The sequence below is a fragment of the Mycteria americana genome, chromosome 5 (assembly GCF_035582795.1).
Source record: "Mycteria americana isolate JAX WOST 10 ecotype Jacksonville Zoo and Gardens chromosome 5, USCA_MyAme_1.0, whole genome shotgun sequence".
Lineage (NCBI taxonomy): Eukaryota > Metazoa > Chordata > Aves > Ciconiiformes > Ciconiidae > Mycteria > Mycteria americana.
The window spans coordinates 13,006,683-13,019,169 of NC_134369.1; the positions used below are offsets into that span (position 1 = coordinate 13,006,683).

The 12,487-nt window shown below is 37.8% G+C and overlaps 1 protein-coding gene across 5 annotated transcripts in view; it reads right to left on the bottom strand.

Annotated features, from left to right (window-relative positions):
* The window catches only part of ZNF143 (zinc finger protein 143), a 42,214-nt gene that overhangs the window by 5,226 nt on the left and 24,501 nt on the right, over window positions 1-12,487 (bottom strand). For all 5 annotated transcript variants that reach the window (XM_075502167.1, XM_075502164.1, XM_075502168.1 and 2 more), the window contains 6 exons: window positions 10,628-10,747; window positions 9,518-9,593; window positions 7,460-7,585; window positions 4,298-4,477; window positions 2,951-3,178; window positions 1,549-1,697 (listed from right to left, as the gene is read on the bottom strand). In XM_075502167.1, the coding sequence (XP_075358282.1) occupies window positions 1,549-1,697; window positions 2,951-3,178; window positions 4,298-4,477; window positions 7,460-7,585; window positions 9,518-9,593; window positions 10,628-10,747 (879 nt within the window). The remainder of the gene's footprint in view (window positions 1-1,548; window positions 1,698-2,950; window positions 3,179-4,297; window positions 4,478-7,459; window positions 7,586-9,517; window positions 9,594-10,627; window positions 10,748-12,487) is intronic.

Here is a 12,487-nt window from a genome sequence, read left to right on the forward strand (position 1 = left end):
AGTTGGTTCTGCAGGAATATTCCTGCTAGTTCAATTTCTTCATTTGAAACAAAATGTGTAGCAATCCAGAACAAAAAGGCAACTTGTTCATAATAGTGGGCAAAAAATATTTTAAGCCATGATCACAAGTAACATACTGGCCAAAAGATCCAGTAGGCATTATTCCACTTCCTGACTGGCATGCTCATGCATTCCTTGAGAATCACTGTCACTCTTTGGCCAAGTCCCCGTCTTGGACAAAGAGCCCTCATTGCATTCATCTTACTGATTGGGATCTAATATTCCACGACCTTTCAGACACACTTATCTGTTTACAGAAATAAAATTATTGCTCTCAGCAATAAGAAAAAGGATGCATACTTGCCCCCAGTCTACAACTCCATGCTAATCAGATCATATCCCAAATAACTGCATGATAGATTATCTATGCATGTGTCTTACAAAATGGACAATGCGACTCAAGGTAGTACCACCTGACATACTTTCACCTTAATGGAAATACTAGAGAGGCCTATGAGGGCTTACAATTTAAACCGCAAATAAACAATTCATAAAAAATTAATGATATAAATTACTGATGTCTCCAGTATAAATGCATTAGGGCATCAGATATGTGATTTGATGTCTGATTTACAAGGTAATAAAACATCCCAGAACTAAAGTCAAGCTGAAGGATAACTTAAATAAATGCGAGAACTCCATGTCAAGGCTTCTGCAGGCCTTCATTTTAGAGGGTAAAAATCCCAGTTACTTAGTATTGCTGCAATGTTCAGGGCTGGCAATACAACATCCCCTTTTAATATTTCATTTCCAATTTGAATTTAGAAGATATCTTTCATATGCTACTAGCATTTCAGCTACCTTTCCAGCTGAGATATAAACTTTTCCCTATATGCCTTTGATATATTGCCATAGCTAAACAAAAGAGTTGCGTTGAAATCCCCCCCCCAATGAAATTTCATCTGAAATCCTTAAAAAATATATCCATGGGAATCCTTAAAAAATATATCCATAGGAATTTTCAAGTGGAGGTAGTATCAAAACATTCCTTATCCTCTTGTTTATGTTAGAAATGGTAAGAACTGCACAGTACCAAACAGCTTGTAAAGCAGGCACCTGGACCAGAAAGATTTCCCACCCCCCCAAAGTGTGTGCAGACAAGACAACAGTGAAGATGACCATCAGGTATCAACAGAATAATCAGGGAATTCTGAGAAACCTCAGAAACTAGACTGTATATATAACAGTAGTTAAAATAGCTCATGCCTACTTTAAGAGTGACAAAGATAACAAGGATAGCCAAAAAAATCTAGCTATGTATTAATAGTTTCAGATGTCAGAATATGTGGTTTAATTTAGGTATTCCACAGGAGGCCCAACCTTAAACATATCCTGACCCAGCTCCAAAGACCCTTCTTTCCTTAAGAAACCCACATATGTATTTACCAAGAATCCTAACTGATTTTAGAACGCACATGGAGTATCTGCAAACACCTGCCTCCATTCTCAACGTATTTTTGTCAGCTCATTAACACTGTGGTTACTTACATGTTGGGTTCCATCCTGGGATATTAGTGCTACTTGTTGACCTAATCCTGACTGAGTAACTGTAGCAACCTGTGCAGAAATTACATCTTCTCCCTCTACGCCTGTCACATAGGTTATCTGGGAGCCTTTGAGAACATCTTCACCTTGACCTATTTGATACAAAGAAGGCAAGAGGATAGTTTAGATACTCTAAATGCTGCCAGGAAAGCAAATAACAAGGATTAAGTGCCAGCCTGGTCTGAAGGTTTTAAACACTCCAATGGAAAAAATTTAGGGGAAAGATGAGAAAAATAGAAGAAAAGATAGCAAAAGCAAGTCTGCAAGTCTGTTGTTCTGGGAACACGGGGTATAATCTTTTAGCAATGAATTTTAACACACATAAATACTACACACAAAAAAACCCCATTTAGTTTATAAGCAAATATTAAAATGGTGACAAACATTTCTAATTAATTCATTAAATGTTAACCTCTCCATACAAGAGGCTCCATGCAAACACAACTAGTAGCTTTTTAAAAGAGTTAATTAAACAAACATACAGAAGAACACAGCAATGGCTTTGTGTGAAGATTTAAGTTCATTATCTTAATAAATGTTTAACCTCAGCAAATGAATCTTGTCATTCCCATAAAAGAAGGAATTAGACTATAGCAAATCTGCTTGAGGCATTCAGTGCAGTTTCCCAGACACGTGTAGTAAAACAACTTTTCTGACCACAACAGTTTGCACGTGTATTTCCTATCTTCAGTCACATCTAAAAATCACAATTTGACAAGTGATATTTGTCCTACCACAGTACTTCCTTCAGTCTGATCTTTTACAGTGATAGGATTCAATACTCATGATACCATGAAAAAAATATTCTAAGGAGTACTGCAGCACATGAGCTTATTTTCATCTTTGCCTCCAGGACAGTTTACAGAAACTGCTATTAACTGCGGAAAACCAGCACAGTATCAGAGTGCTGCAAAGACAGATTTTCCTTTTCTCAAGGCAGCGCCTTTACTCCTGCACAAAAGACTGTCACCAACCATGGTGTTATACATACTCTTAAAAAAATCCCTAAGAAAAATCCAGTAGGTTGCAAACATAAACATCTTAGATTCTCTCAGGTCCCTTCCCACATTCATGTTTATAGCAGGTTTGCTGGGACCGCAACTCAAATTTCTCTCTTATCCCCAGGACTGCTATAAATGAGTTTATGATCTGGTCAATTACTCTCTCAGTTTCTGTTTACAAGTTGCCTACCACACTAAAAAGTCCTACAAAGAAGTTAAATAACTTTATTAAGTACTTCAGATTTTTATCTATGCTTTCATTTCCTTGGTTACAAAAAAAGCAGCAAAATATTATCCACCCCATTTTTTTTTACAACAAGAGATTCAAAGACTGAAACTCTAACCTGGAGGTGGCTCAAAAAAAGCCTCTTGTTCTTCTTCAATGGGCTCTGTGTCATTGTGTGCTGTCCGCTTGTGCATAGCAAGTGTAGAAATCTGCTTATATGTTTTCCCACAGTGATTACAGTTATATGGTTTGGAATGAGTATGTACAACATGATGTTTGTATAAACTGGAATACTCTGTAAAACGTTTATCACAACCAGGAACTGTACAGACGTAGGGCTTCTCCCCTGTATGGAAAACCAAAAGGGATAAAGAAAACTTTATCCAGGATACACAGAAAAAATTGTCAACAAATTGTATGTAGCGACACACCTTCATTACCAACCAATTTCAAGGGCAACAGTGAAGCTCAAGCTCACAAAGTTTACAAATGCAGCCTCTCACTGTCTTTTTTTAAAAACTACTGCCAGTAAAAGTTGGGCCCCTTCTTCTTCCTATCATTCCATCTAAAACATCCTTCTGATGAAGACAGATTGATACAGGCTGAAAGCTGCAATGTCAGTTTGGCATCGTATTGAGAATTTTGGTTTTATTACTGGAAGCCCCATACTTTTCCTCAATGATCAGGTATGTTGATACACTAGTACAATTTCACTTACTTTTGAGTCTTTAAGCTCTGAAGAAATCTATAGGAAGCATATGTTTAAACAATTATGGTTTCATATAAAAACACCTTTCATTTAAAAATCAATGAAACAAATGTCCAAGTTACATTATAAACTAAAAAGATAATCTGCGATACAAAACATACCTCTGTGAAACTTGTCAGTACTTCTATAAAAATATATAAAGCTACCACGATGATATGGCTATCACTGGCTTTTACATTTTAGAACCTTCAAATTTGTGCCGATTACTTCTGCTGACTAACCCTGACAGTCAAGTTTGGTACGTATTTGCAGTTCCAGTCTATAAAAAGAAGGTTTTGGCCACCGCTCCAGCAGCAAGGAAAATACAGCTGGGATGAAAGGGTGATTCACAATGGTGAGCCAAAGTCAAGCTCAGACTTGTGCTTTACTGTTATTTAAGATACAGCTCACAACAGAGGCAAGCCCCAGAACCATATTATGGCTTTACCCCAATGTCCACTGAAGACAAGGTTTTGCATTCATTTTAAAGAACTTTGTATCCAAACCAAAATTATTTTGCCTTGACAGCAAGGCAGGAAACCTAACTCCTTAACTATCCTCTGCTGAGGGGAGACAAGACCCAAACGAAAGTACCAAGCCAGATCATATAAACGTGACTATACCCAATCACAATGCACTAAAGCAGTGTTCACAAGGAGAATCACACAGCCTCTCCCAAGCAGATTCCACTTCAAAATACAAACATCACTCATATACCTGTGTGTATTCTCACATGATTCTTATAATTAGTTGCACTGGCAAAAGCTCTCCCACATCCTGGCTCTGTACAGTAATAAGGCCTTTCGCCTGTATGTGTCCTGATGTGAACCTTCCTAATATTAGATGTTGTGAATGACCTGCCACATCCTTCAAATGGACACTTAAAGGGCCTTTCACCTGAAGAAAAAGAAAAGAAAAGGTACACATGCAAAAGTTATAAAAGTAAGTTACACTTAGACTGAATGTAGGAATCTAAAGCTACCTAATTCTCTCTGAGACCCTCGGTCAGAAATACCATGAACATGCCACTGTGGAGTGTTCTACTGTTTAGCAAAAACTGGCAATTCAGGAAAATCGTACAATCTGTAAGCTAAATTATGAAGCAGTTAAATTAGTACTTTATGATGTATAAACCAGACACAGTTCCTTGGATTAGCTTCCACATTGTCCATATTCTAACATGTATTTAACACCCCCCACAATTCATACATACATTATCCAAAACAAGTGTATCACACCATTTGTACATTTGTCAACTGTAATTCATAAAATGAAAAAAATACCTTCATGATTTAGCATATAACCAAGATACAAATGGATTAATAAAACTCATTATAGAAAGCACTTAACCTTACATGAGAAGAACCAACTTTTTAAAGAGAGACAGCCCTGAAACTCAAGTTTCAAACCACAAAACGAAAGCAATCACAAATACAGGTTCTTTTTAAAATAAGTCTATTTGTGTAATATAAATTTAAGCACAATAACTTACATCATTGCACCAAAACATTTCACCATGAACACTAGATAAGGCCAATCCCTGTCTAACACCCCAATACCCCTGACCTTTCAGATCTATCAAAGCACACAGAGGGGGAGAGCAAAAGGAGTGAACTTTGGAGAAGTGTGAGCCACCTGACATGCTGTCCTGTTCCTAGAGCTAAGTGCATTCCACCCACTGTACTGCTTACCGAAGAGAAGAATCCAAGAGCAAAACAGGGCAGATTATCATTACATATACAACATTAAGTACTGAGAGTCAGAAATAAAAACCAAAGTCCTGATAGAGACATTAATACCACGAAACTCCAAAGTAGTTAGCTCCTTGGCAGAGGAAAATATAATTCACTCCTTAGGGCAGCTGTTTCGGGACGGTTTTTCAGCTTCCTGCCAAGGCAGTGTGTGTGTATTAAGCGTACGCGCCTCAGTGTTATGTTACCATGGCTCCCCTAATCCTTGCTTCAGCACAGGACCTCAAATCACGCCTGAAAGGAGCAGGGTTGCAGAGTCAACCCCGCCCAACAACAGACCCTGCATTAGAAACCAAAACAGATTGCTCTTAAAGAATGCCCGCAAGAATGTCATCCGACCGGTTGGTGAAGCCAGCCTTTTAAGTTTCTAATGTACTTGTTAGAAAAGCGACCTGTTTCCAGGTGACTGAGATTTCTAGCACTAGAAATGCAAAGCAAGGCAGAAGCCTTCAAGCTCTACCCCACAGCAGCTATGAAGAACCATCCACACCAGCTTTTCTGATACCAGAATAGTGTGTTTAGGGAAGTCACGGAGGAACCCGAGGCAAGCAACAGAAAGAGAGACTGGACTGCCACTGAAAGAGAGGGAAAAATCACTTTTGGCTAAAACAGGCAGAAAATGAAGAAAGTGCTAACCCTGCTCTACATGATAAAGGAACGAAAAGGTGTCAGAGCCATGGGGGAGAGTGGGTAGGGCCCAGACTTGCCTCCGTCGGGTGCACTGTTGCAGCTTGCATAGGGTATGAGCATACACTACTTCATCCATCTGCACAAAGGACTGGATGCAATTTTCTTCTTATTCTTTGGCTTCCTGCAACTACTCATAAATCTAAAAAAAGACAACCCTGAACTCCAGTCCCTGGACTGCTGGGAGTCTATGATTTTATTATTAATATTGTTCAAATTGGTAAATCATTACACAGGGCTGGCTCAAGTCTTTTGTCTCAACTGCTAAATTAGATTAAAGCTATTAAATTACCATACAACTTCTATGGCCATAAAGAAGTAAAGAAAACAGTCTACAGCTAATCAAATTGTCCATACTACAGAAATATTTCAGTTCATAGTCTGTACTTGATATAGCACATAACATCAAACAGTTCTCTTCTAGAACTGAAAACAGATGATACTTTTATGTCTTCATCCTGATGACCAATTTAACATCAAGATAGCACCACTCCCAACAGACTGTCTTTGAATACGGAAGCCCAGGAAAGCGGAATTATCTCAATGTAATCTTGAGTTTTTATAATTTTTATTGTCTGCTTTTACCCCCCCCCCCCGCCCCGTTCTTTTTAATCTGAGAAATACCTATTTCTTTTTTTTTTTTCTTTTTTACTCTCTAAGATTCAGAAAGTTCAGTGGAAAAACTTGTCGGTGTTCTAGCAGGCAAGTAAATATACTTAATGGAATAGGTTAGTAAGTGATAGCTTATTCTTCCTAAATTTAAGGGTTTTTTTCTTTTTTTTTTTTTTTTGAGATCTCAGGAGCAAAGGAGACATTGTGCAAATTTGTTTACATGTGCGTGCACCCAGAGTTTTGCGGAGTGTAGTGTATGCTGTCTAGAATTTATTTGCGTTTTGGCTTTTCTTAGACAAAAGGTAAGATTTTATTTTTTATTAATTTGGAAGTTTTAGTAACAGTTTTGTATGATATTTTTGTTCATTTTTCTGCTGCAAGAAGAGAAGGGAAATCAGGACAACAACAAGCTCAGAACTATCAATCTTTGTGAAGCTGGCATGCAAGTTATCTTAAAGCACCAAAACTTAAGAACACTGATGCCATTTCTAAAAGGCGAGCCATGTTATTGAGGAAAAGTTCCTTGTTCTGTTACAGCTGCAAATGAAACTGTAAAGGCACCGAGTGAGTCGGTGACAATGTCAGTGATGCATTGCTAAAAGTTAGTGCATTTGCAATAGCAGTGTGAATGCTTAAGCACTTTTTCCAAGAAAAGCATGCTGAATTTGCAGTAAACGCTTACCATGCTGAAATGCTGTTGAGCTCACTGGGCTTCAGAAAGAGAATATACACAGGCTGATTTCATAAGTATAAAGTCATAGAATGATAAAAGAAAAAAAATATCCACCTAAGTGAATTAACAAACAAAAAAAAAGGGTAATAATAGTACCTGTGTGGGTTCGGATATGTTTCTGCAGGTCTCCTGAAGTCTTGAATGATTTGGTGCAATTTTCTTCTGTGCACCGATAAGGCTTTTCACCAGTGTGTGTTCGGACATGACTTTTTAACCCATACCCTGAAGATCAGAAAGGATGTTATAATAGTATAAACACAAAATTAGGATACTCATAAACCATCACCATCAAAAGCTGCGCTTGCCATTCTAATCAGGAAGCTCCCCGATGAGTAATATTTGGTCTTTCACTCTTCACTCTTTCACAAGCTCTTTATTCTACCATACAGAGCAGAACAACTCTAGGTAAAGTTTAGAAATTTTCATCCTTCATTTATGAAGAAAATATACTTCCATAATGCTTCTCCTTCCCTTCAAAAGGATAAACTGTAATGATTATAATGTGGAAAAATATTTATTCTGTCTTCTGAGGAAGCTGTATGCTCTGTATTCCATATACTTTTTATCTCTTACCACTACTATCATCAAAATGACATTTAATTATTCACTCATACAAAAATCAGTATAATTAATGAAGTCAGCAGTAAAAGCTCTACTGCTGTCCAGGCTCTAAACTCTAATTATTTTAAACCATATTATTAACATCATCACATATATAGGTGCCAACTGATAGCAGTCACAGACACTAATTTCCTTTAAGATTATTTTAGGAAATCATCATCATCATAAAAAACTCTATCAGTCTAAAGCGAGCTTTGGACCAGGCCATCTGTAAATTATTTTGCAAAGAGCATTTTACCAAGATTTTCCTTTCTGCAATTCCCTGAAAAGATCTGACTAAAGAACCCCGAGACAGCCATTTTAGAAAATGAACTTTAATTTTACTTGTGTTCACAAGCGATGTATATATTTCTACAAAATGAAGTAACAGTCTGTAAGAAGATGGCACCTGCTTTAGTTTCACAGTGTGTTCTCCCTAAAACAGCTGAAATTCCTATTCTTGATGTTTTTAAAAACACAAAGCATGTCTACCAAGCTGAGCATTAATTCATTCTTACATCTAAAATAAACTCAATTTCATGATCCAAGCCAGGAGAGTTCTTAATATTTTAACCGAGAGCATTCAGTACTTAAAATGAACTTTATCAAAGGCAAGGACTGCTGAACTACAGTGGTACAATGGCTCTGACCAAAAATATGGTATTAATAGACAAAGAGCTGTTTATAGCCATACATCAGTCTGTTGCAAGGGAAGATAATATTTCATTGTGTAGTTTTGAAATCCCTTTACAAACACTATGCAATTAAACTTAGGTGCAACCCTTTAAGTGTGGTTGTTTCTGTTTTGACCTTTCTCGTCAGCATTTCTTTTGCTTGTTTCTATTCAAAGAAACAGTATTAAATGTATTAGATCAGATGAAGGTATTTTAAAAACATCTTAGTTTTTTTTTTTAAATAGAGCCTAACTTTTCTAAGTATCATACTAATTTACATTCAAAGTAAAAGAATAAAATCTGAAACAAGTTTTGCTCTTTCACTTTCTTCTATGTTTCATTCTTCATAATTGCATTTTGCACAATCAAATTCAGTCTCCGGGAGAGCATCATTTATGAACAGAGTAGCTGTACGGAATGTAGAGTTCACTTCATGAGAAATCTCACTCTCTGATACAAATTTAATAAAGAACACTTAAAACAGCATCATTCATCAAAGTTCCTTTCAAATTTGGAACAGAAGATCAGGTATTTACCTCTAGCCAACAGGTTCAGCTTCTTATTATCACCTCATTTAACTTATACTATTAGTTTCCTGTTAAGAAAGGCCTATTTTTTCAACATAAAATCTGACTGCAGCATAACAGGTGAAGAGTAAGGGAAAGTGTCAAGCGTTTCACCTCATTTCTCCTTCAGTAACTAAGAGTTAAATCCTCTGTCTTTTCTGTATGCTACACTAGCTGAAATAGTGACTTTTTTTTTTTTGCAGTTCTCCCAACCAAATTCTTTACTTAGCAGTTTAAAAAAGGCAGTATTAAAAACTTACTTTATACAGAGACAAACACTAACAAGCAGGAGGAGCTAGTCTACAAAAGATCACCTGTTGCAAAGGCTTTGCCACATCCAGGATGTTCACACTGATATGGTCTGTCTCCTGTGTGTGACCTTTCATGCACCTGTCAAGACATCCAATACACTGACTTAATGAAATGTTGTATCTGATTACTTCAACACAGAAACAATTCATTCTCAAAGCCAACATATTTTATTTCTCTTCCTAAGATTCACATTCAAGTGTCTTCTTTTTAAATCAGTAATAAAAAAAATAATGAAATATGGTAATGATGTTTTCCCTAAAACTAAAGATGTCTCTTTCCAAGGTCTAATTTGATCCTTTCAGTCAGTTTTGCAAAAAACATTTCTGTAAATACACACAGTGTTGCCATCGCACAACTACATTAAAGATAGAATGGAAACATGCCTCCAAGCCCACTCTCTATCTGATTTTTGACTCCACTGAGCACTTTGAATGATCCTCTTATATTGCATGAAACCTCTACCGCAAGGACACCATTTTAACACATGATCCATAGAGTCAATTACTCACTGACTCCAGAGTGTTTTATCAGAGACAAGTCAGCACTGCAAGGAGTTTACCTCATCAGCAAGCGATTATCTCAGCCTAAGCTGGAATGTGAACAGCTCTACACCCTTACTGTTTCAGTAATTCCTTTACTTAATTTTAAAAAAGGAAGAGAATTAAGGAGTTGCCACCTGTAAAGAAAAGATGTTCCAGCTTTTCACTTTGAATAGTGGATTGTTTTGAAGAGTTATACTTTGTATTATGGTGGTAAAATCTTTCAAAAATTAGAATTTTTGCATGACCATGCATGCATGTAAAGTAGATAAAGTGAACACTGGATTTCAGAATTTCTGTGACACTGCTGGTAGAAACTATCTCAACAAGAGATTTCTTACATGCTGGCAATATAGGAGCCTAACATGATCCCACACCTGCATCTATCCAGAACACTGAGCAAAATCATCTGAGCACCTGGGACAACCAATTACTGTAAAATCAGTTCAATAAACATTTGACAAAACAGCACCATTGCAACTGGCTCTCTGTTAATTTCTGTTACTTTTACCACATAATCTGTCAAAAAAAACATGCCTGCAAAGTAACAATGCTCATTTTACATCTAATCACCTTAAGATGGTGAGCTGTTGTGTACAGTTTTCCACAGCCATCGTAATCACAGCGAAAGGCTTTCTCTCCACTCTGCTGAGATTTTGCAGTCACTCTTGTTCCATGTCCTTGCAAGACAATCTTAAGTTAAAAAAAAAAAACAACCCACCATTAAAAAAATCCCCACAATGGATCAGAAAAGTCACACACTTTATTTTGCTATCAAGCCAGAGCTGATTCTGACAGGTTTCTTTTGTCTCCCTTTGCTATGCCATGTATTTATTAGTCCTCAATAAATAAACTAAAAATAAATAACTAAAAAGCCTAAGTTCTGATGAAAAGAAAAAGAGAGACTGTAAAACATATTTACTTGTAGCTAGCAAATTTAAATGCATGCATTCATTAGCCAAATAACAACAAAGACAACATAATTTGAAATACAAGCCCAGTGGTAAGATGACCAAATTAGTAGACAGAAGAGGCTTAGATTACATTTAAGGCACTGGATCCATTCCTAAGGGAGATTAGCCATAAATCAGACCACCTTCAAAGATAAGTTCATGCAAAGGCCAAACAATAATTAAATGCACTTATAATGAGCACTTTTTGAAAATGAAGGAAAGCATTTTGTACTTTGTCAGTGATGCATGTGTTTTGATCAAACTAATTGCAGCGATTCGAGCTAGGTTCTACTCTCCTTTCTGGCATGACACAAGAGGAAACTATACAGAATAGCTTTGCGATGCAACTTAAACTCCTTTTAAAGGCTTCTTCATACACTAATATGCAAGAAACATTCATACGGACAGAAGAAAGAGGCAGAAGCCCAAATGTAAACATTTTTATACAACTGTATGCAAAGTAATTGAGACTATTTTAAAAGGTCTATTCTTCTTTTAAACCACCCCCCTTTTCTTATGGATCCAGTTCTATTCTGAATTGTCAAAAGAACATTTCACAGAATGGATGAGGTGGGCAGGCACCTCTGGAGATCTTCTAGTCCAACACCCCCTGCCCAAAGCAGGGTCAGCTGCAGCAGGTTGCTCACAGCAGTATCCAGATGGGTTCTGAGTATCTCTAAGGATGGAGACTCCTGAAGGCTGGCCCCAGCCTTCACATTCCCAACTAATTCTTGGTAAGTACGAGGTCCAGCAACGTGTCTCACCTCGCCAGCTGCAGCTGCTCAATAACCTGCTTTAGGCTGCCAGTTGCCACCCCTGAAGTTCAGAAACCTCCTGGATTTCATGTGCCCTGTTGTGATGCTCTTCCAGCAGATACTGAGGTGGTTAAAATTCCCCATGAGGACCTGGGCCTGTGAACATGAGGCTTCTTCCAGCTGCTGAAGAAGGCCTCATCTTCTTCCTGATCAGGCGCTCTGTTGCAGACAGCCACCACAATGCCACCCACATTGGTCTGCCAGCTAATTCTGACCCCCACCACAATGCCACCCACACTGGTCTGCCAGCTAATTCTGACCCATCGGCTTTTGACTGGCTCATCACCCATGCCAAAGCCCTGTTCAGTCTTGCTGTTCTCACATGAAGGGCAGCTCCCCCTCCCCTCCTTCCCCACCTGGTCTTATTGAAGGACCTGTAGCCATCCATGACAGCACTCCAGTCATCTGAACTATCCCACCACACCTCCCTCATCCCAATGAGACTGTAGCCCTGCGACTGCGCATAGACCTCTAATTCCTCATTCAGATAGATCAGAAGTTTAATTGAGAACAACCTTCCTATAGATTCTTCAGGGTGGATGCCCCCTGTTACCTTCAGACTGTTCTTAAGACTAAAGATGTGAAGTTCAATATGAAATTTTTAATCAACTGAAATGTACAACTCCACCACTTCAGAAAAGCTTCTCTGGAACCATAGAGAAAAA